Raw genomic sequence first — 23374 nt, 5'->3', positions numbered from 1 at the left:
TCATAGAGCTTTTATGAAGATTAAGTAAAATACTCCATATAAGACACTTAGATCAGTGCCTGGCAAATCGTATGTGCCCAACCAGGGTTGACTGCTGTCTTCTACTCTCACCATCTTTATGGCTTTGAAAGTATCTTTGCTGGACCTGGAAGCCAAGGGATAGATGGCAAATGGAGGTAATCTCCCAGCCCCCATCCCTTTCTGAGACACAAAGACTCCTGGGTTATTGGTTCTATGATTTGTTGGGGGATGGAATGAGGGTCAGGTGGTGCCCGATGAAGGGGCAGGAGATGACGTCCACTAACATAGAAGCCCAAGCACAAGGCAGGGGCCATGGTTAGCCACACCGGGTGGAGGAGGAGGTCACTGGGCCTCTGATGAGGAAAGGACTGTCAAAGGATGATGGTTCTCAGGAAGAGAAACCAGGATGTGGGTGGAGATGGATCTCGCAACAGGGTGGGACAGGGGTCCAGCTGGCTACCATGACGGAGGAGCAAGGGAGAGGGAAGGGGTGGCAGTGGTGCCAGACCAAGGAGCTTGAACTTACTTCAGTGGTGGGAATTCACCAGAAGAGTTCAAGTAAAGGGGGCCAGGGCCAGTCATAATTCTGAAAGATAATGCTGAGGGCGCGTGTGTGTGGGGGGGGGTGGGAGTCGGAGACCAGGCAAGATGCAGGGCAAGGGTCCAGGTGAGCAGTGAGCAGCAGATCTGGGACAAACTCGGAAATCATCATAGAAGAAGACAGGTGAGACTGTGTAACTTCTTGGGGGGCTTCTAGGGGTGAGGAAGAGGTAATAGAAGGCAGCTAGAGGGTGACTATGAGGTTTAGAGTTCAGAGGATTGAAATGCAGATTGTGCCATTCAGCTTTGAGTTGAGGTGCGGGCTCACAGAGCAGGAGACAGCAGGCCCTCCAGGTGGACACATTCTGCAACTAGGTGGAATGCAGGGCTGGTGCTAGGAGTGGCATCTGGATGGGAGCCGTCTACATGGTGTGAACGAGGAGAGATTATCCCAGGGTGTGCTTCTCACCTGGGAGGAAGCGTGGAGACCGTGGGCTGTAGTTGGCATACAGAAACTTGCTGAGTGCTCACAAGGACTACCTTGTGGTCCCATCCTTCTAGAAGAGCTCACACCAGGGCTCGGGCTGGACTGAGGCTCCACTGCTCAGAGGTTGGAGGGGCCCAGACAAGGGAGCTCTTCAGATGAATCTGGAAGGATGGAAAAGACTCTAATAGCAAAACGATGACATTTTCTTTCTTCCAGCTAACAGGATGGATTCTCAGAGGATAACATTTGTGCCAGACTATATACAAACGGGTGTGCAAAACGTATGCGTGTGTGCAGGTGGATGCAAACAGGAGAAAACTAGGTGCATAGATGAGAGCGTTTACAAAAATCTATTTGAGAGTGTTTGCAAAAATCCACTTGTGTGTATGCTTGTGTTTGTATGCATGCACAGTGTGTGTGTATGCATGCACATGCATGCACTTGCCTACAGATGTGCTCAAAGGCAAGAATGAGACTGTGTGGACACGAGGAGGCAGAAGGAGCCACCCCTGTCTGGAACTATAACATCTCCGGTCTCTAGTTCATCATCCTCCCCATCCTCTCCAGCCCCCAGGGAAGGAGAAGGCCCTTGGTCTAGTCCTTGAGTCTCTGAGTTCAGGGCCACGAGTCTCCTGTTTTTTTTTTTTTTCCCTTCCTCTCAGACTGAACCATCAATGGTTCCAGGTATCAGTGTAAAGAACTGCTTGGCTTTTTGTCATCCCCTATTCCTTCTGCATGTGGGACCTGCCCCTGCAGTGCCAGCCCGTAGGCCACCTCTTCCTGTTGAGATGTCAGGTGGCCTACTTACCTAGTGGGCCTGTTGGTTTAGGTAGAAAGGGAGGCTCAGGATTGAGGGAAGACAGGTCTGAAATCCTGGAGCCGGGGCCAGGGCCTCCAGATCCCAGTTAGGGCCCTCTGACCAACACTCCTGTCAGCTAAGAGAGCACTGGCGTAGGGGAAGGTCCTATGGTCCTCTCTGAAGAGAGACCAAGGCTTGGAGCCAGCTCCAGCATGGCCGAGTCTGGCTGACTGTTACTTCCCCACTAGGGCATGACACCTGCTGCAGTGGATTGTAGGATTTATTCATGAAAGATTCTAGGGACAGTGGGTTGCTAGGGGAGCATTAGGTGCCTGAGGCTTTGAAGATACGACTCTTCCCTCATTTTTAGGCCTTAGTTTTCTTTTCTGCAGGATGGGTGTAACTGTGCCTGACTGCTGATTAAGGTGCTTTTAGCACTTGATAGCTGTACTACTTCCCCACCCAACCTGGGAAGTACCCCTGAAGGCCCAACATCTGGAAGACAGGTCCCTTAAGACCCTCTCTTCTATCTCCAGGGCAGGGACTGCACCTGCTGTGGTGGGCCACCTTCCCACTATAATTCAAAGGTGCCAGAAAGTCTTGTCAGCTTTCCACGTCCCACTGAGGTGCCTAAAACCTCAAGGGCTCAGACTCTGAAGTCTCCCCCTAACCCCATCTCTACATCTTGTCTCTGTTCTGCACTAGCTGTGTGGTCTTGGGCAAATACTTCTCGTTGGGCCTGAATTCCATCATTTGTAAAATACAGATAATAGCAGCTGTAGTGCCATTGTGAGGGTTAAATGAAGAATTCATGGGAAGAATCGATACATACGCTGTGTTTTGGGGGGTCTTTATAAATAAGAGCTTTTCAGTCACTAAGGAGTCACCAGGAAAAATCCCAGGCACATTCAAAAGTCACTGGAGGTGCTTCTGACAACCACGACTGGGAATGAAGAGGGATCAGGAAGCCAAGGATGCTGGCGGGAAGGCAGGTGCCAACTCTCCCTGACTGATCTTGCAGAACTGGACTGGCCAGTGTGACAAGCGCTGTCCGTGGTGCTGAACACAATTTTTGGCTCTGTCCTGGCTGGGCTTTCAGAGATCTGTGCAGCCATCTGGCAAAGAGCAAGGAAGGGTAGTCCACAAGGCCAAGGGCGGCTCTGCAGCCTGTGTCCTCTCACCTAGCACATGAGCGCTTTCCTGGCCCAGCCTTTTAGGCCACCAGGAGCCCACCTTTCCAGGTGTCCAGGCTGCCTGGGATGGTTTCATACACCATGGCTCAACTTGTTTTCTATCCAAGCCTTGTTCTCTTGGTATCTTGATGGTATCATGAGTTTTCTGAGGCCAGGACATCTGGATGCTGAGGGAAATGAGTTCATTATCTGACTAGCCAGGTACTGTGGCCCCTGCCCTCTGCCACTGGCTCTCCTGGGCTCATTATAGTTTCCCCGTCAGTCACACTCGCAGAAGAGACTTAGCTTTGGCTGTTCCCTGAAAGGTTTAATCTTCCTCATCTCTTTCCTGCAAATATGTGTGTTCAGATTATTTATTTGCTCATTTCGTAATATAGGACACATTTTACAAATATCAGTTCATTTCATTCTTATTACAATTTTGATGGTTAGGTATTGCGAGTCTTTTCATTGGGTAGAGGAGAAAACCAAGGCAGAAAGAGGCTGAGTGACATGGAGTCAGGATGGAGTGGGAACGGAACCCAGGTTGGCCGTCCCAGAGCCTGTGCTTCACGCTGGATACTACCCCTCAAGCAGCCCTGTGATGCTCCAGGACGGTGGCTTGTGGGGAAGAATGCTCCTGTATCCAGACCCCAGCCCAGACCAGGCACCAGAAATATCTCGAGCATCTGGAAACCCAAGATTGAGACAATTAGTCAGAATGTAAGGAAATGGGTGTTTTTGCCTCATGTAATTTGGTTTTATGAAGACCACTAAATGCAAACATTCTCCTGTTAATTACTGTCTTGAATTTGGTCTGTAATTGAGAGAACTAGATCTGGGTGGGGGTGTAGAAACCCGCCGGAGTGGCAGGCCTGCCCGAGTCAGCATTCCCAGCCGCCTCGCGCCCAATCTGTTAATTTTAGAAACTCCTCTAGCCTGTGTGTATTATTAGCTTTATGTACAGAGGGCCACATGGCCCTCAATGCCTTCTCTTTGCCGCAGGTTTTTTTTGTTGTTGTTTGTTTTCTTTTTCCCAGGAGATCAAATGAAAAAGAATGATGGTGGTGTGTACAGAGGGCTGTTTTCATACTGCTTGTGTGAATGGGGATACCTGGACGTGGCTTCTAATGAATGTACCCAGCTGTCTTTGAGTGATGTGTGTACAGCTGGGCAGAGAGTGTACATAGCTCAAGAACACCCCATAGAAGTGGAAACCATGGCTCATTAGCAGATGTGCTGTGCTCTTTGCAGGAGGGTGTGAAGGCTGGGTGTGTCCTCAGGACTAGGGGTACTGGGCCTGGAGAAGGGGTGGTGAAGCTGAAATTGACTTCTTAGCAGCAGGATTAGAATGAGGACCCTTATCCCCCCATGAGGCCCTGTCTTGAGACCCTGAGGGCTTGACTTTCAAAGGAGTTTCCAGAAGCTGACTCTTCCGGAAGCCGCACTTACCATGTGCTGTGGGAGAGCTGTGTTATCCACCTCGAGTGAAGCAGCTCAGCCCTCTCTTGATTCAGCACCATTTTGAGTTTGGGAAAACAATCTTCCATAAAGTGATGCTTTGCAAACCTGTAACTTAGAATTCTAATAGTAGTACTTCCATTTTTTGGTGGGGGAGATCTGAAGAGTAGAGGAGAGCTTCTGGTTTCCCTGCAGTACAGAATTAAAGCTGGATGAAAGGTTATTTATTCTGGGAGAAGACATGCTTAATTCTGCCTGACCCAATACTTTTATCTGTTACCTTGTAACTAAGTTAATAGTAGGAGGAAACAGCTCTGCAGTGCAAGTTTCTGGTTTGGGGGTCAGCCCTGGGGTGGCTGGGACTTGGGCAGGATCCTAAAAATGATTTTCCATGCCTTCTAGATCTGGGATCTGCTCGGCCTCCCAGAGGCTTGTCCTGACGATCCCTCTGACCTCCCTCAGGAAGGCCCTTGAGGCTTGGGAGAAATGGTTCTGGAAGCCTGGGTTGCTCTTCCTTCACTACTCCAAGTGGGACCTCATGGGTTCCTGAAATTCCCCGCTAATGCTTCCTGCTTGTTTGTTTTTTTTTCCTTTTTGTACTAGATTGAATCCAGAGATGTTCTGCCTCTTTTTATTTTTATTTTGAAACAAGGTCTCACTAAGTTACTGAGGCTGTCCTTGAACCTGCGATCCTCCTGTCTTAGCCTCCCAAGAACTGGAATTATAAGTGTGCACCACCGAACCCATCTAACACGTCCTGTTTTGAGATGCTATCCCTTTCCCCTTCACACCCCCGTGTCAGGATGCAAGCCTCTGGGGGAGGGAGATGGTCAGACATTTTCTAACTAAAGGGAGACACCAGAGAGCGCCAGATCAGAATTAGAGGACTCATTGCACATTGGGGAAACTGAGGCCCAGAATGTGGGAGGCCCCTGCTTGTTGTCACATTGCATATCAGTGGCAGCTGGAGCTGGAGCTTGGGTCTCTGCCGCCCAGGCTCCTCCCCAGTATCTGGTCCTCCCTGTTCTCTGGTCACGGTCTATGGCATGCCCTGCTTGACAGCTTGTCTCAGGCCATAGCTAAGCCTCAGGGAGGACAGGGCAGCTTGGCCCCGGCCTACAGTGGCCCAAGTGAGCTACTCCTGTCACCAAAACAGCCTCTCACTTCTCTCTGGTGTCATTGTTTGACTCGCTTTCCAACCTGACTCTCACTGGGGAGTGGCTGTGGGGAGGGAGGCTTGTCCCCCTGGGGAGTTCACGGAAGGGCAGGGCGGAGGGGTCCTCGGTGAATCAGGAGCTTCCTTCGTGTCATTCTCTGTGTCTGCAACCTCCACACCTTGCCCTGGCATCCCCTTGAGAGGCTTGGAGCCCCCCAAGACTTCCCTCTCCCCCATCAGCCCTGCCTCAGAGCGTCCTCTCCTAGTAACGTGGCCTCTCTCTCCTTGGCTGATTGACCCCCTGTATCTCTGGGCAGATTTTACTGGGACCTGACCATGCTGCTGCTGATGGTGGGAAACCTGATCATCATCCCCGTGGGCATCACCTTCTTCAAGGATGAGAACACCACACCCTGGATCGTCTTCAATGTGGTATCAGACACGTTCTTCCTCATCGACTTGGTCCTCAACTTCCGCACAGGGATTGTGGTGGAGGACAACACAGAGATCATCCTGGACCCGCAGAGGATTAAGATGAAGTACCTGAAAAGCTGGTTTGTGGTGGATTTCATCTCCTCCATCCCCGTGGACTACATCTTCCTCATCGTGGAGACACGCATCGACTCCGAGGTCTACAAGACGGCCCGGGCTCTGCGAATTGTTCGCTTCACCAAGATCCTCAGCCTCCTGCGCCTCCTACGCCTCTCCCGCCTCATTCGGTATATTCACCAGTGGGAAGAGGTAAGCGGTCAGACCGGATTTCTTGGGGGAAAAGGTAAAGGTATTCCTCAGGGGAGAGCAGAACCAGCAGGTAATCTCAGATAGTTGGTCTGGGCTGTCGGATTCTAGCAGGCATACCTGGTCCGAGTGGACAAATACTGGTAATTTGTTGACCTTTGATCATGAGTTAGATATTGCACAAAGTACTTAACACTCAGTAGCCCACTAAAGTCCATAACAACCATAGAGGGTTACCAGGTAGGTACATGAAGAAACTGAGACAGAAAAAAAATGAATGATTTACACAAGGTCACGTGACAATTGGTGAACCTACAACCTGTATCCGACCGGCTCCAGAGCCTGCGCTGATAAGCACTGCACTGTTTGGTAAGGGCTGTACACTCATAGGCCTGTTGGGGCCTGGGAAGGAAAGTGACCGGGTGGGAATGGCCAGGTGGAGAACGGTAGAGTGTGGGGACTGGGGTGGAGCGAAGACCGCATCTTCCATCTGTGTTGGGAAGCTTCCAGTCAACTCTAGCTAATTGTTGCCATGAGCAATGAGCCCAGGGTCGCTAGATCTATAGATTCATCACGAGAAGTGAAATTTGGACTTGTGGATAAATTTTGTTGGTAACTATCTTAGATCCTAAGGTGAGAACTTGTATGAAAGTGATGGGGGGGGGCATTCCTAGGAAAATCTGGTAATAGGGTGGGATAGAGGGACAGGGAAAGGTAAAGGACAGGGAAGGTAGAGGGACAGGGAAAGCCAAGCAAGTGTGGGACATCAGGCAAGTCTCATGGAGAGTGACTTTGGCCCTATCTCATGGGGGAGCTCTGAGGACAGTGTAGGCCAAAGTTGCCCCAGCCAGGGGAAAGAGTTAGAATGTTTATATCCCTTAGATGTCAATCAGTAGTTTGGGAAGTCCCTCTGTGCTCCCTGCAAGAGCTGCTTCCAGCATCTGGGCAGGCGTCTGCTGAAGACGCAGGTGCAGGTGCAGCAGTGAGGGTCAAAACACCTGGGGAGCCGGAGGCCTGCACACAAGAAGTGTAAAGAGATTCCAGGGGCTGTGAGCAATGGAAACAGCAACTAAATAACGAATTCTAAATGAACTATGGAGGCCAAGACCACTCTGAACCACTCTAACTTATCCAGAAGCTGAAGCAGTTGTCTGTAGGAGCTTAAAAAAAAAAAAACAAAACAGGAGGACGAGGGCCGTGGTAGGAAGAGGACGGTGACCTTGCCGGGCACTTCATTCTGCCTTTGCCACCACCCATGCTACTGGGTTTGGCAGCAGCAGTAGCAGCAGGCTAGCTGGGGGGTGACCAGGGTTGGGGGGAGCTGTGCTTTGTGAGATACCCACCTTGCACATGGGGTGGGCTGGGCTGGGGAGGCTTCTTGCTGTAGTGCATTCCTTGCTGCACCTCACTGCTGGCCTCCTGGTCTCTAGGATCTCCATCTTGATTGGATGGAAAGTTCCATGATCAGGACACACCCCCTGCCCCACCCCTCAACCTATCAGCAGCCTGGGCCCAGCCTGGCAGCACCCATGGCTGATGGTTGGGGGACCGGCAGATTCAGGTCAGAGACGTCATGAACACACGTGCTGTGGGAGAAGTGCCTACACCAGCTTGGCAGAATTGCTCCATGGCAGAAATCTCGTTGGCTTGGAAAATTTGCCTTATTCTGCTGACAGAGAGGGGCAATGACTTGCCCAAGGTCACGCAGTAGACCTCTGGCAGAACTGGGGCAGAATCCAGTTGAGCTCTGCTGTCCCTGCCTTGTGTAATGGGATGCTCATGGACTTAGGAGCCAGAATGACATCTTTGAGACTTGAGTTAAAATCCCAGCCCCATACTTCCATCCAGGAAGTACTGAGCAGGTAATATAGGACGTATTACCCGATGGGCAACTGGACCAGCAGGCCCTTGCTCGGCATCTACCCGCTCTCTGTCCTGGGTAGGGCACTGGGGACCAAAGGGCGTAGTGATGACTCCCAGCCGAGATTGGAAAGGCAGGCAGGGGGTGCTCACGGGGTTGGAGAGGAGTTCCATGTGACAGGTTGGGTGTGGTACCTGTGGGACACGTAGGTGCCGAGAGTTGCTGGCGTGTGGACCTGAGCTTAGGGCTGAGAGGGACAATGTGTGTAGGGGTGTGCGGCTGTGAAGAAAGGCTGGAGGCCTCTCTCCCAGTGTCCTGATAGGCTCGTCTCTTGGTTTCCACCCCGGATGTAAATGCAGGACCCAGCTGCTCCCTCAGACCTTGAAGACCCCTAACCTTCCATTTGTCTTGGACCAGACGTGTTCATAGCAGAGATGTGGTGCCCTTTGCCTTTTCTTGTACTACGTTTTGTTTTCGGGCCTGATGTCTGGGCCCTCTGGGCCACAGATTTTTGGTGGAAATTGGCAGTTGCCAGTGGCTTAGTAGGTGAGGCCTAGGACAGAGCTTCACTGTGTGTGTGTGTGTGTGTGTGTGTGTGTGTGTGTGTGTGTGTGTGTTACTAGGGATGGAACCCAGGGCCATTCTACCTCTGAGCTACACCCCCAGCCCTATTTTTTAATCTTTATTTTGAAACAGGGTCTCACTGAGTTGCAAAGGGCCTCACAAAGTAGCTGAGGCTGTCCTTGAACCGTGATCCTTCTGTCTCAGCCTCCCGAATGCTGGGATTACAAGTGTGCGCCACCACACCCGGCTTAGCTCTTCTTTATTGTCCCTGCACTGCATTCTGGGATCTCAGGCCCAGGACTACTATCCCCATTGCCCCTCTAGCCTGGCTACTCAGATATCCAGGCAGGCTCCAGGCCCAGCCCCAGAAGGTCTCTGAACTGAATGGACCTCACCACTCAGTCTCATGGGCAGGAAGGGAGATCCCAGGAGGCCAGATGGTGACTCCCTGCCCCTGCCACACACGTCCTTATCTCTCCAACCAGCTGGAGAGGAAATTGCTTTGAGTTCATTTCTGCCAGGCACGTGGCCCAGCCAAGGGCGCCCTCTGGCCCCTGGGATTGGATTGGGGTTTCCCAGCTGCCCCCAGGAGCCCTGTGTCCAGGTCTCTTATAGCCTGTTCCAGCCCCGGAGTTTCTCCCTGCCTCAGCTTGGCCTGGAGCAACAGCAGGAAGACCCTTTGAGGCTCCAGGTCTGTGGGAGACCTGGGGAGGGAAGTCCATAGCAGAAAAAGCCCTGCTCTATCTCCTCTTTGTGTCCTTGGGCGAATCTCTTTCCTTCTTCTGGCCTCAGTTTCCCCATCTGTATGCTGATGTTGTCTGAGGCTGTGGCTTCCTGAGGCTGAGTCCCCAGCTCTGGTCTCTCTTGGTGAGAATGGTGTTAGCTGGTGGTGCGGGCATGGTGTGTCTGATGGAGGAAGCCCAGGATGGGGGTGGTGGCAAGCTACCCAAAGCCCCCTGGTGAGGCTGTGAAGTAGGGAGGCTCCTGACCCTTAGCTTCTGCTGTTTCCCCAAGGTGCTGTCAGTCCTGCAGCCCATAAGAGTTCCTAAGAGTTGGTAGAAGGGCAGGTGCAGGTCACCCTTGCAGGGGACACAGCCTCTGCCTCTGTCCTGGGTGATCTAGGTCAGCAGTCTCCCTCCTGAGCCTCTCCCAGCCAGCCTCTTCCCTCCCTCTGAGGTGTGAGCTTGTTACAGGCAGCAGGCTATTGTTAGAAACCTTGGTTGCCCCCCTTCGGATGTTCCCCGGCAGGGCCCAGCACTCCGGTGACCCATCCCAGAAGCCTCCTCTCTCCCTCAGCAACCGAAATGGCAGAGGAGGGCTGGAGGCTCTGTGGCCTCTGCTGAGCCCCTCCCACTGTGGGCCTTAGGTCCACCGTCTCTGACTCAAGAGGCCGACCCCTCTGAGGAGTGGGGGTGACACAGAGGAGTGATCCTGGGGGTTGGGGCTGGCCTCTGCTGGCCCCAAGAAGGGACCCAGCGTGACCCTCCATCCTATTGCTCCTGGCTACCTATGCACTGGCCACTTGCACGGGCCTGGAGTTGCTGCCCCCCATGTAGACACTTGTCCCTGAGACCCGTGGACATTTGTTCTTTTCTTTGAGGAGAACTGGAGTGCCTGGGAGAGAACTCCACCAGGTCCCAAGAAGAGGCCTGGACCCGTTGCAGCCTGCCTGCCGATTCCTGGTGTCTCCTCAGCACTGAGAAATCAACTCTCTTTCAAAGGCTGGGAGAGAGAAGGAAGAAGAGGAACTACTGTGTGCAGATTACCTACTGTACACCACTGCAGACATTACTTCACCCAGTTCCCAAGACACCCTGGGAACTGGCAATTACTGAGCCAGTCCACTCATAAGGAAGTCGAGGCTCCGAAAGAAAGGCACTTGCCCAGGGTGGAAGACAGGTGCTCACCCCGCACTGCAGAGAGTGGGGCCTGGAAATGAGGGTGCTCAACCCCCACAGTCAGAGCCAACATCATAAAAGGGGGCTTAATGAATATAAAGAGCAAAGCAAATATTTGCACAGCACAGCTAAGTGGAAGGCAGCCTGTGGCCCCAGCCCATAGCCGGTCACAGATCTTAGAAAGCTTCTCCCCGGCAACATCCAGCCTTGTTCATTGGCAACCACATCCTGGGTGCTGTCGGGTGCTGGGTGGGGCGAGTCTCCTTACAATCCCCAGCATCCTCCTAGCCTGAAGGGGCGCTCCTCAGCCAGCGGGAAGTCAGGCTGGCATTGCTGGTACTCGGGCTTGGCAGTGTCTGAGAGCCATCAGCCACCCCCACCCCTGGGTCCCAGTCCTTCACCCAATACCAGGCGCTGCCGCCCCTTCTCTCTGCAGCAGCCACAAGCCTCACCTGGAGGAAAAGGCATCGCTCTTCCCACGAGGCGAAGGCAGGTTCTCGTGGGCCGTGTCTGCCCGGCACTTACCCTGTGCACGCAGCAGCCCGTCCCCGTTCTCGTCCCCTCCCCTTCATCATGAAGCACCTCAGCTCCCGAGACCCTACCTGTGCTCCGAGCCACACTCATGAGCTCACAATAAAGGAAAAATTAGACAAAGACTTGATCTGGGAAGAAAATTAGTTATGAAGAGAAGAAATACATAGGTGATACAGAAAGGAAAGAGGGCATTGCATAGAACCATGCCAGCTGGAAGCTCCTGTCCTGAAGACCCAAGTGATCCGTAGGCAGGAGTAGTGAGACGGGTGGTGACAGGCTGGGCGCTTCCTAGACGCAGCTGGAGGCGTCCCTTAGCTCCCGTGTGGTACCATCTCTCATTTAAGCACACATGTGTGGCCTTGGGCAGTCATCGGCGGTTTCTGCTGCCTACCTGTGCTGAGCATGGAGAAATACAGAAACAAAAAACAGGAAAGACCCCTGCCTTTTGCAGCCAGGAAGCACGTGCCGTTTTAGTACGTATGTATGTAGGTATGTATGTATTTTTAGTGCTGAGGATTAAATCCGGGGGCACTGTATTTTGGAGCTATGCCCCCAGCCCTTTTTATTTCTATTTTTTTTATTTTGAAACAAGGACTTGGCTCTTGCTAAGGCTGGCCTTGAACCTGCAATCCTCCTGTCTCAGCCTTCCAAGTACTAGAATTATAGACCTGTGCCACTGAGCCTGGTGCAAATATCATTTTTTTGTTCACTACTGAGGATGGAACCAAGGGGCATTCTACCTCCGAGCTACACCCCTAGTCCTATTTTTTAGTCTTAAAAAAATTTTTTTTTGAAACAGGGTCTCACTGAGTTGTGAAAGGCCTTGTTAAGTAGCTGAGACTGTCCGAGAACCACGATCCTCTGATCTTCACCTCTTGAATGCTGAGATCACAAGTATGTGCCACCACGCCCAACTTGCAAATGTCTTTTATTTTTTAGGGGGGGCAGTACTGGGGAGGGAACCCAGGGGCATTCTACCTTCAAGTTACACCCCCAGCCCTGTTATTTTATTCTTTATTTTGAAACAGGACAGAGTCTCACTGAGTTGCAGAGGGCCTCACTAAGTAGCTGAGGCTATCTGTGAACCATGATCCTCCTGTCTCAGCCTCCCGAATGCTGGGATTACAAGCCTGCGCCACCACGCCTGGCAAATGTCACTTTAAATGGTGAGAAATCCCTGGAGGAAGTAAATCAGGGCAAAGAGTCCTTTTTTAGGGGGGAGGAAAAGGCCGTTGGATACTCATACAGAAGGGTATAGGGAGACCTCTGCATGGACGTGGTCAGGGCAGGAGGGGGAGGATCCAGAAGAAGCACACAGGCTGATAGACTGGAAGACTAAATATTTGAGGCTCCATGGCAGGCAAAAACTGGCCGGGGCATTGGAGGACCCGAGAGGAGGCCGGTGTAGCTGCATGTGGTAGGCCCAGGCAGAGAGGGGGAGGAGGGCCACGCAGGTAGTTGGGAGCCAGGTCACTGAGCCACAGTTTGCAGGTAGAATGTACACTGAGGCGCAGTGAGGAGAAATTGGAATTTTTAAGAGGATGACAAGGTCTGATTGAAGTCTTAAGGAGATCTTCCTAGCTGCTTGTTTGAGCGTGGATTAGAGGGATAAGGAGCCTCATTGGGAGCTCAGGGTAGTTATCTGGGGTATTTAGAATAGGGCCATCCTGGGATTGCAGTGACGTAGATGATTTGAGGGAGTCTTCAGAGGGAGAAGAACCCAGAAGACCTGGATTCGTGGTGGATTGGGTGTGTAGGGGTGAGAATGAGAGGAACTGGGCTGGCTAGTGGGGTTTGCTGCCCAGTTGCATGAACGGCGATGCAGTCGTGAGATGAGGAGGAACAGGTTCTGGACGTGTCCATGTGGAGATAGACAGAGAGACAGCTGGACACAAGAGCCAGTCTGTTACTCTTGTCTACCTGTGTGTCTTGCGCAAAACAGAAACAAAGAACTGGGGTATCTCAGGCTTGGAAGGAGAGCAAAAGGAAGACTGTTTTCCCTCAGGATCATTTTTGGGAGCCCTTGTTAGAGGAAGGGAACAGGCACATTATGGGAGCCCCTTAATCAACACGACCTCCTGGGAGGCTCTCATAGAGATGCCCCAGACTAATAGGCATCCACAGCCAAGGAAATCCTCGGCGGAATTCCTGCGGCCTCAGCAAGGCAGGGGTGGAGAAAGGCGTGCGGGCCTGTGGCCCCAGCCTCTGAGCAGCTGCACGGCCCATGCAAAGTCTGGGGACGTGGAGGAGCTGAGAGCCTGGCCGGCCTCTCTGCTGACCCACCGCCCCCACTGTGTCCCGCTCGCCCTCCTCTGTGGCCGGGTTTCTTACGCATGTCCCCATTCCTTTCCTGGATGTGACTGACTTCCCCAGCCAGGCTGTGAGCTCTGGGCTTCCTCTCTGCCCATCACATGGAGGAGCTTTCTCGGGCACTGACCCAGGCTGACCTCATGGGGACATGGAGTAGACATTTGGGACCCAGGGAAGGAAGGGCCCACACTCTAGAGCAATCTTCTCCCCACAGTAAGGAGTCTGGAGGCTCTGCAACTCTTCCTAGACAAGATTGGGGTGCCTGGGACCCAGCGTTCCTGACCCCAGCAGGTGGAAGCCTGCTTCCAGGGCCCTTGTAGGCCCCCTCCCTGTGCCCTGAGGGCACTGGCCCACTCTGGTCACACCCCCTGACCCGTTCACAAATTGTTCATGGGGTGGAGCCTGGCTGCGGCCTGAGCCTGTTGCTGTGGGCCAGTCAGGGAAGAGGAGAGCTGGGCCGTGTTCTGGTGGTCTTCTGAGAGTTCAAGTTCTCAGCCTGGCCCGCCAAGGCTTCATGACGGTGTGTTCTGTCAAGGTAGGACCACAGGGTATATTTTCTTTAACAGCTTGCCAGCCTGATTTTGAAGTAGGCATACCCCTAGTTTCTGGAACTCTCTTTGTCCCCTTGCCTGGATGCTCCAGTATTAGGGACTGGCCTGCCTCTGTGATCCTCAGCTTGGTGTTCAGCCCAGTGAGTCCCAGAGGCTGCTGTCCTGTCCCTGAAAACCACCATCTCTGCTGCCAATGCAGCGGCTCTCTTCAGAGCACTTGGCTGAGAGTTGAAATATCTAGGGTCTGGCTCCTTGGGCCTGCATTTCCTGCTCTGCAATGGGCTTCCACTAGGTCTCTGTGGCATTTGAGAAGTCCATAATTTTGACTCAGTGCCCCTTACCAGGGAGGGTGTCATTGCCTGGAAATAGTATAGAGGGACCAGAACTGGGGGTTGCGAGCTGGAGGGGCCCTTCCCCCAAAACCTTCCTGGCTAGAACTTCCTGGTTTCCTTCCCTCCAGCTCTCCATCCCCACTGCTCTGTCACCATGGTGACCCCTGCCCCCTACACTAAGGCTGGTGGCTTTGGGAGGAGAGGAAGGGGCAGGGTGCTGGGATGTGCCCACCTTGACCCCTGCTGTGCCCCAACACAGACCCCCACTCGGCACCACAAGAGTGGAGACGGGCAGGTGGTATGGGCGGGGGTTGAGGGTACTGCTGTACTTTATTCATGTATAAAGGGAGAGTACTACTACTAATGCATATTAACTAATTATAAAGATGAATTATTAATAACTTCTCAGTTCATAATGGCTTATAATTTATTGAACACTTTTATACTCAGTACTAAGTACTTTATATGTATAATTTAATCCTTTTGACAACCCATTCGGTTAAGAATTTTTATCACCATATTCCAGATGAGAAAATATGATCAGAGAGGTTTGGGGACTTTTTCAAGGTCACTCAGCTAGGAACTGGGTAGTCAGCAGGCCAGAGATGAAGGTCTGCCTGAACCTGGAGCCTGTGGGCCACTTCAGTCTTATAGCTGCCTTTGTCAGAGCCCACTGCCCTGGAGGGGGCAGTCCTGAGAGCCCAGTGATTTAGGAAGTATCATGCCGGGGCCCGAAGACCCTGGTCACTGAGGAGTCTCAAGCTGGTGCCCCCTGCCCTGGTGGCTTCACTGCCGCCTCCGGGCTGCACGGGGCTCCTGGTATTTCCCCCCACATGTCCTGGATGGTGCCCTTCCTGCAGGGGGTGCCCCGCATCCGCACGGGTGCCAGGAGCATCCCTCCAGGAGCCCACAGCCCACGGGCCATCCCTTCAGCCCCAGCCTGGAGCTCTGCAGAGGAGGAGCGCGGCAGTGCCTGCAGCCGCTCCTCCCGGCCGCTCGCCCATCTGGGCCAATGTTTCCACCTCTGCGCAGATTTTCCACATGACCTACGACCTGGCCAGCGCCGTGGTGCGCATCGTGAACCTCATCGGCATGATGCTCCTGCTCTGCCACTGGGACGGCTGCCTGCAGTTCCTGGTGCCCATGCTGCAGGACTTCCCCGACGACTGCTGGGTGTCCATCAACAACATGGTGGTGAGTGTACCAGGCCAGTCCTGCCTCTGGCACGGGAGGCGTGCTTCTCCAGAGGTACAAACCAGAAGGGAGTATCAACAGCTGGGACCCCTGAATCCCAGCACAGAGGACCCTGAGATGCCAGCCCAGGGCTGAAGGGCACAGTCTTTGTCCATTACAGGCTGAGCACTCACCTTAGTCCATGAGTCCCTACACAGAGCTCTTGGCTGTAAACTCTTACAGCCTCAGCCGTAGCTGGGAGCCTCCATATTGGGCCTGATTTTACCCAAGGAGACTGAGACCTGGTGATCTCTATTCTATCAGTGACAAAGCTCGGCTGATGGCTCCTGCCCTCCTGTTCCGGGGACAGACTCCCCACACATGCACAGTCTGGGCCCAGTGCAGGCCTGAGCGGGGAGGGCAGCGGGGCCGAGCCTGGCCACCCAGCCCTGTGGGTGGGTAGGAGAAGTTGGACTGGGGCTTCTGCAGCCACAGGGCAGAGGCCGCACCCCGCTGTGGACAGGAGGGGCTCCCGTGGGTGGAGGACCCCATACCTCTGAGTCTTTCCGGCTCTGGTGAACCCCTGCCTCTCCTTTGCTCCTTCCCCCTCAGCATGGTTTTGTCTGAAGGCAAATCCCCAGGGCTCCAGGGGAGGAAAACCTGGCTTTGAAAGAGGTGAAAGAGACCCGGAGGCATCTTTCAGCATCCGACAGGCCTTTACAAAACAGCCTTTTGATGAGCTAAGTGTAAATGAATCGGCCATATGGATTGAATATCCTGGGCTGGAACCCCTGACCGGAGGCACCCGGAGGCTGCCCGTGTTCCCCAGGGAGGGCAGGCCCCTTCCAAACCGAGGGGATCAGCCCTACCCACGCTTCCCTTGTCTGGACTGAGCCTTCAGACCCGAGGGACCAGCTCAGCTCTCCATCCCAGGACTGCCTGGATGACCTTGAGCATGGCGCAGGGCGCTGTGGGCTCCCTTGCCTTGCTGCGGGCAGGTGCTTGGGACCACCCAGTGCCCGCAGGAGAGCTTGGGCTCTGGGCAGGGTGGGCTTTTTGCATTACTGCTCACGCCTCCTCCCTGTGAGCAGACGAACACTGCAAAGGAGGCTGGGGTGGAGTTCAGTGGGGCCCCGTTTTCTCTGTGTGAAGGTGACGGGCCCAAACATGTACTAGATTCAAGAGCCGGCCCTCTGAGCCCAGTGTTCCCACGCTGTGCCTTCTTTGAGACACTGACTGGCTTTGGAGACAAAAATAGCCAGGAGCCTCCTTGCTGCTTCCCTCCCCCGGCCCCACACCCAACGGGCGCTCAGAGAGTCCACCTTTGGGGGCGGTGGGAGGAGAGCTAGATGCCGCGGGGTTCTACGGGAGGCCAGTGAGCCTGACAACTTTAATTTCTGCTCACCCAAAAGGAGGACAGTGTTCTGGGCTCAGTCTGCTGGAGCCATCCCCCCAGGGGAAGCATATCTGGTTTTATAATTGAGGTCAGTGGGGAAATGGGCTTCACTTGGCAGCTGTTTAGGGGATGGGGGATGGAGTTGTTTCAGCAAGTGGAGGACAGCAGGGTGCCTGAGCCTTTTGCTGTTCAGCCGGGGGCTCCAGGCTGCCCTTTGATGACCTTCCAGTCTGCTCCCTGACCCTGCAGGAAGAAGGTCTGAATTGGGGATTCACTCTTGCCAGGGGTTACCAGTATGGGTCCTTCGTCCAAAGCCTTCAGCCAGTAACAAGACTGGACAGTGCTGGGCTCAGTCTCTGGAGAGGAGTTGGGTTGAGGGAGGGAGGTGGCGGGGAGTCTCCTGGGTGCCCATACTTTTGTCTCCCCACAGAACAACTCCTGGGGGAAGCAGTACTCCTACGCCCTCTTCAAGGCCATGAGCCACATGCTGTGCATTGGGTACGGGCGGCAGGCGCCCGTGGGCATGTCCGACGTCTGGCTCACCATGCTCAGCATGATCGTGGGCGCCACCTGCTATGCCATGTTCATTGGCCACGCCACGGCCCTCATCCAGTCCCTGGACTCCTCCCGGCGCCAGTACCAGGAAAAGGTAGGTTGGGGAGCCATGTCTGCCCAGGGCTCCCAGGAAGACCACCCACTGGGCCTTTGCAAGAGAGAGCACGTGTCCAGTCAGCGACCCAGGTGTCTAGTAGCGGGGACTTCCGGTGTGAGGGAAGGAGCACGGGGGCACCTCCTAATGAGAACGTCACTCACTGCACTGAAACCTGTCACCTCTGCTCCCTCCTGGAGGAAGTGGGGCCTGCACTGGTGCCCTTGGCGTTGCGAAGCCTCCTCTTCCCTGGCCTCTCGCTAGGTCTTCATGCCTAGCTCTCGGCTTCCTCCTGCCTCCCAGCCAGTCCTTCCCGCTCTCTTGTGCTGGCTTCTTTCTGTTCTCTGTGCTCTCATGACGGCATGGCGGTGGCCCGAAGCTCTCTGATCCCGCCAGGCTCCCCAGGTGGATCGTTCTACCACCCACCCCCACGTGCTCTGCGTCCATCTGCAGGCAGTGAGCCCAATTATATAATCAAACCCACCTCATTCTCAGTCCCCGACTGTTGGCGGGCAGCCTCCCTGGATACCTGAGCCCCATCATGTCCGCTCCAAACTCCCGCCCTTCCCCATCTCACTAATGGGAACCGGGCGCGCCGAAACCAGGAGCCAGGCAGGCTGCTCGCTGCTCATTAACGCCCACCTCAAGCATGTCCACCCTCGTTGCCAGCTGCCCCGTCTCCCCAAGTCACTGCGGCCGTTTTCTAGCCACAGTGACTGAGAGCGGTGGCCTCGAGTCCGGCTGCCTGGGGTCTCGCTGAAGAGCTCTGTAAGCTGGGCAGGTCACTTCTCATCTCTGTGACCCTGTCCCCGACTGGAACAGGGACAGCATGAGGAGTTCTCTTCCAGGGGTTGCGGGGAGTAATACAAGTCAAACCCCAAGCACCGTGTTCACCTAGCACAAGCCATTCGCCACCCGTTGGCTAAGCAGCTTCTCCCTGCCACCCTGACTCCATGCAGCAGAGGTGCATTTTATAAAACACAGTCTGATTATCCTGTTCCTCTGCATAAAACCCAGAGACCAACTGCCAGTCCCAGCTGCTGTCCCCTGGCGGGGTTCCCGACAGATGGCAGCCATTTGGGTATGGAGGCCCAGGTCCTGTGACCAAGAGGAGAGCTCGGGAGAGCTTGCAGAGCCGGGGAGGGCAGGAGAGCTCACTCAAGGGAGGCAGAGGAAGGAGATGAAAGAGAATTCTAGGTCAGAAGTCATGGTGCACGGAAGCACAGGTGTGAAAAGGAGTGGTAAGGAAACTGGGCTGATCAGAAGGAAGGGTCTGGTCAAGGAGTGAGCGGGCCGGGGAGGTCGGGGCTTGACCCAGGCCCAGGGGAGGAGCAGTCTGAGGCCAGGGTCAAGGCCCAGCCCGTGAACACGGTCAGGGCTCAGTAAGCACAGGAGTCAGGCTCCTGAGACCAGGCTGTAAGGTCAGCCTGAGAGCAGAATTGGGTTAGTTTAGAAGATGCATGGGGGTTTGCTGTAGAGCGAGGGAAGGGGCGTGTGGCTTTCCACTTGATACTTTCCCTTATATCTTTGAGCTGATAGTGCTCTAAGTCTTCCTGATTCACCCATAAATTTCTCTGAAATGTCTTACCTCTCCTCTGTCCCTACCACCAATTTCTTTCCCTGGACCACTTCAGTAACCTTTAAATTCCTGCCCTATGTGTTTGTTCACTGTGAGGGATTCTCTAAAACACGGCCTCCACACGCCAGCCACCTCTGCCCCCACAGCCAGCCGGGAGATTGCTGCTGCCCGGGGCTTTGTGCAACTTAGAGTGGACAGAGGGCAGGCTGGCTGGGAGAGCTTTGGGGAGCACCCTTCCTCCAGTGCCCATCAGCATCTCTGTGGAGCTCATATTTAAGAACTGGCTCCCCTCTTTCTGACTGTTTGAGATGATAGGGACTTCCTTGTGTGGGGAACGTCTGTGTTACTGGCCTAATCCAAGCCTCCTTCCCAGTTCTGGTCTTGAGGACCCCATGCTGCACCCACAATCCAGGGATGGTTGGAGCAAAGTCCTCCCTTCATTGCCAAGATGGCCGGGATCACTGCCAATTTGAGTTGAGCCCTGGGGACGTGGGTTCACAGAGCTCTTGCTCCTGAACCTCTATCCAAGGTCTTGCTGCACCCCGTGCTTCCCTTGGGCTGGAGCGACGCTCAGTCAAATGGCTCGCGGTGTCTGCTGAGCCCACGTTTGCACACACCCCTCACACGGGGTCAGGCACCCTCGCTCCTGCCTCCGATTGTTGTGACCTGTGGCAGCTCAGTCCTCCTGACTGCATTTGTCACCACTGGCAGGAGACAGCTTCTCCCCTCCCAAAGTCAGTGCGTCGTGGAACGCAGAAGCAAGAGGTTCGGGAGAAACTTCATGGCCCTGTAAAATTGGTCCTGTAACTGGGTTTGGGACGGTCCATCTCCGTAGCACTGAGCACGGTGAGGACCAGACACTGATGCCTCCCTGCCCCAAGCAGCTGGGGTCAGGGCTGTTTTAGGCATAGTGTGATTGCACCACCGAGGACGCCCAATCTCAAGTAACCAAGGAAAGCCCGAGGGTCCGAGCCTGGCTCTGGTCACTGGCGGGGGCTGCCTGGTGGTGACCCCGCTCCCTCTTCCGCCCCTCAGTACAAGCAGGTGGAGCAGTACATGTCCTTCCACAAGCTCCCGCCCGACACCCGGCAGCGCATCCATGACTACTACGAGCACCGCTACCAGGGCAAGATGTTCGATGAGGAGAGCATCCTGGGCGAGCTGAGCGAGCCGCTGCGGGAGGTGAGCGTGCGCTGGCCTGGCGCGTGGGGGCGCCGCTGGCGGGGCTGGGCAGCCCCTCACCTCCTTCCTCCTGTGTCCCCCTCCGTGTCACCGCGGAGCAGGAGATCATCAACTTCAACTGCCGCAAGCTGGTGGCCTCCATGCCGCTGTTTGCCAACGCGGACCCCAACTTCGTGACGTCCATGCTGACCAAGCTGCGCTTCGAGGTCTTCCAGCCTGGGGATTACATCATCCGCGAGGGCACCATCGGCAAGAAGATGTACTTCATCCAGCACGGCGTCGTCAGCGTGCTCACCAAGGGCAACAAGGAGACCAAGCTGGCCGACGGCTCCTATTTTGGAGGTGCGGTACCCGGGGGGCCTGGGGGACGGGGCCACTGCCGGGGATAGGCTGAGAGACCCCCGGAGGGCAGAGTCCCCGAGGGCCCCTTGTGGCTACAGCCTGGAGGGGGCGTCTGTAAGCCCAGTAGAGAGCTGTCAGGCACCACACAGCGGCTTATACACCATGATGCTGCCTTCTCACAGCCCCGGGCTGGAAGTCAGAGGTCAGGGTGCAGCATGGGCAGGGGCCGCTCTCCCTGAAGACTGATGCCTCTCACTGCATCCTCACAGCAAGCCTCTCTGGCTTCCCTCCTCCTCTTCTCCTCCTTCTCCTCCTCCTCCTCCTCCTCTTCTCTTCCTCCTCTTCCTCCTTCTTTGTCTTCATCTTTGTCTTCATCCAGTACAGCTGGAACCCAGGGGCATTTCAACTCCAAGCAACACCCCCAGCCCTATCTTTATTCTTTATTTTGAAACAGGGTCTCACTGAGTTGCAGAGAGCCTCACTAAGTAGCCGAGGCTGGCCACGAACCACAATCCTCCTGTCTCAGCCTCCCAAATGCTGGGATCACAAGCCTACACCACCACGCCTGGCTTCTCTGGCTTCTTATAGGGCACGGGTCCCACTTATGAGGACTCCACTCTCGTGATGGGGTCAAGTCCCTCAGACCAGTCTCCATATATCATCACCTCGAGATTAGGGTTTCCACCCAGGAATTTGGGGGAAGGACCGACCCAGGGCATTCCCGGGTCCACTGAGTGAATGGTCCCAGAGACTAGAAGCAATCCCACACCCATTCGGGGCGGGGGGTGCCCAGAACCCAGTGCGGTCGCAGCCTGGGCCCCCAGCATCGTGAGCCCGTGAGGTTTCTGTACCAAGCAGTGGGGTGGGAAGTCAGGGCCGGGCAGCCGGGGCCTGGGGGAGCCTTGAGCACCCCACCCTGAATCCCGATGTCCCCCCAGAGATCTGTCTGCTGACCCGGGGCCGGCGCACAGCCAGCGTGAGGGCCGACACCTACTGCCGCCTCTACTCTCTGAGCGTGGACAACTTCAACGAGGTGCTGGAGGAGTACCCCATGATGCGGCGGGCCTTCGAGACCGTGGCGCTCGACCGTCTGGACCGCATCGGTGAGGGGGGCGGCGGCGGGAGGACGGAGGGCGGGCCCCCGCGGCGCGCGCCCCGCCGCCGCCCTCGCTCGGGTCTGAGCCCCCGCTCCGGTTCTGCGCAGGCAAGAAGAACTCCATCCTCCTGCACAAAGTGCAGCACGACCTCAACTCGGGCGTCTTCAACTACCAGGAGAACGAGATCATCCAGCAGATCGTGCGGCACGACCGCGAGATGGCGCACTGCGCGCACCGCGTCCAGGCGGCCGCCTCCGGCGCCCCCACGCCCACGCCGGTCATCTGGACCCCGCTCATCCAGGCGCCGCTGCAGGCGGCCGCCGCCACCACGTCGGTGGCCATCGCCCTCACCCACCACCCGCGCCTGCCCGCCGCCATCTTCCGCCCGCCCCCCGGGCCCGGGCTGGGCGGCCTCGCGGCCGGGCAGACGCCCAAGCACCTGAAGCGGCTGCAGTCGCTGCTGCCGTCGGCGCCGGGCCCCGCCTCGCCGGCCAGCAGCCCGTCGCAGGCCGACACGCCCTCGTCGTCGTCCTTCCACATCCAGCAGCTGGCCGGCTTCGCGGCGCCCGCCGGCCTCAGCCCGCTGCTGCCCCCCGGCGGCGCCGGCCCGCCGGCCCCCGCGCCCCGCGCCCCCGGCGGCTCGCTGTCCTCCGCCGACTCCCCGCTGCTCACGCCGCTGCAGCCCGGCGCCCGCGGCGGCCCGGGGCCCCTGGAGCACCTGCTGCCGCCGCCCGCGCCCCCGGCGGAGCCGCCCCGCACCCCCGGGACGTCCCCCGCCGGCCTCAGCCCCGGCGGCCTCAGCCCCGGGCCCCCCCGGACCTTCCCGAGCGCCCCGCCCCGGGCCTCGGGCTCCCACGGCTCGCTGCTGCTGCCCCCCGCGTCCAGCCCGCCGCCGCCCGCGCCGCAGCGCCGCGCCACGCCGCCGCTCACGCCGGGCCGCCTGCGCCGGGACCTCAGGCTCATCTCCGCCTCGCAGCCCGCCCTGCCGCAGGACGCGGCGCCCGCGCTGCGCCGGGCCTCCCCGCACTCCTCGGGGGAGTCGGTGGCCGCCTTCCCGCCCCTGCCCCGGGCCGGGCCGGGCGCGGGCGGCAGCGGGGGCCTCAGCACGCCCGGGCGCCCCCACGGGGCGGGCCCCGGCCCGCACGGCACCCTGCCCCGGAAGACTTCCTCAGGGTCCTTGCCACCCCCCCTTTCTCTGTTCGGGGCGAGAGCCGCCTCTTCTGCGGGGCCCCCGCTGACTGCAGCGCCCCCGAGGGAACCGGGGGCCAGGGCCGAGCCAGTGCGCGCCAAACTGCCGTCCAACCTGTGAGCCAGCGGGGCCTCCCTCCCTCCCTCCTCCCCTTCCCCCTCTTCTTCTTTCAGGTTTAACTGTGATTAGGAGATATACCAATAACAAAAATAATGATCATTTAAATACCCCCCCCCACACACACACCCACCCCAGAAAAACAAAAGACAGCAGAAAATAACCAGGTATTCTTAGAGCTATAGATTTTTGGTCACTTGCTTTTATAGACTATTTTAATACTCAG

General features: G+C 56.1%; 1 protein-coding gene across 1 annotated transcript in view; it reads left to right on the top strand.

Annotated features, from left to right (window-relative positions):
- The window catches only part of HCN4 (hyperpolarization activated cyclic nucleotide gated potassium channel 4), a gene marked incomplete at both ends in the record, with an annotated part of 39462 nt that extends 16311 nt beyond the window's left edge, over positions 1-23151 (top strand). The window contains 7 exons of the mRNA XM_080690758.1: positions 5954-6377; positions 15457-15618; positions 17424-17642; positions 20257-20403; positions 20505-20745; positions 21684-21848; positions 21950-23151. Coding sequence (XP_080546884.1) covers positions 5954-6377; positions 15457-15618; positions 17424-17642; positions 20257-20403; positions 20505-20745; positions 21684-21848; positions 21950-23151 — 2560 coding nt within the window. The remainder of the gene's footprint in view (positions 1-5953; positions 6378-15456; positions 15619-17423; positions 17643-20256; positions 20404-20504; positions 20746-21683; positions 21849-21949) is intronic.
- Positions 23152-23374: the final 223 nt, after the last annotated feature.

This window comes from Muscardinus avellanarius (assembly GCF_963383645.1).
Source record: "Muscardinus avellanarius genome assembly, chromosome: 3".
Classification (NCBI taxonomy): domain Eukaryota; kingdom Metazoa; phylum Chordata; class Mammalia; order Rodentia; family Gliridae; genus Muscardinus; species Muscardinus avellanarius.
This window is presented reverse-complemented; position numbering and strand designations above follow the sequence as displayed.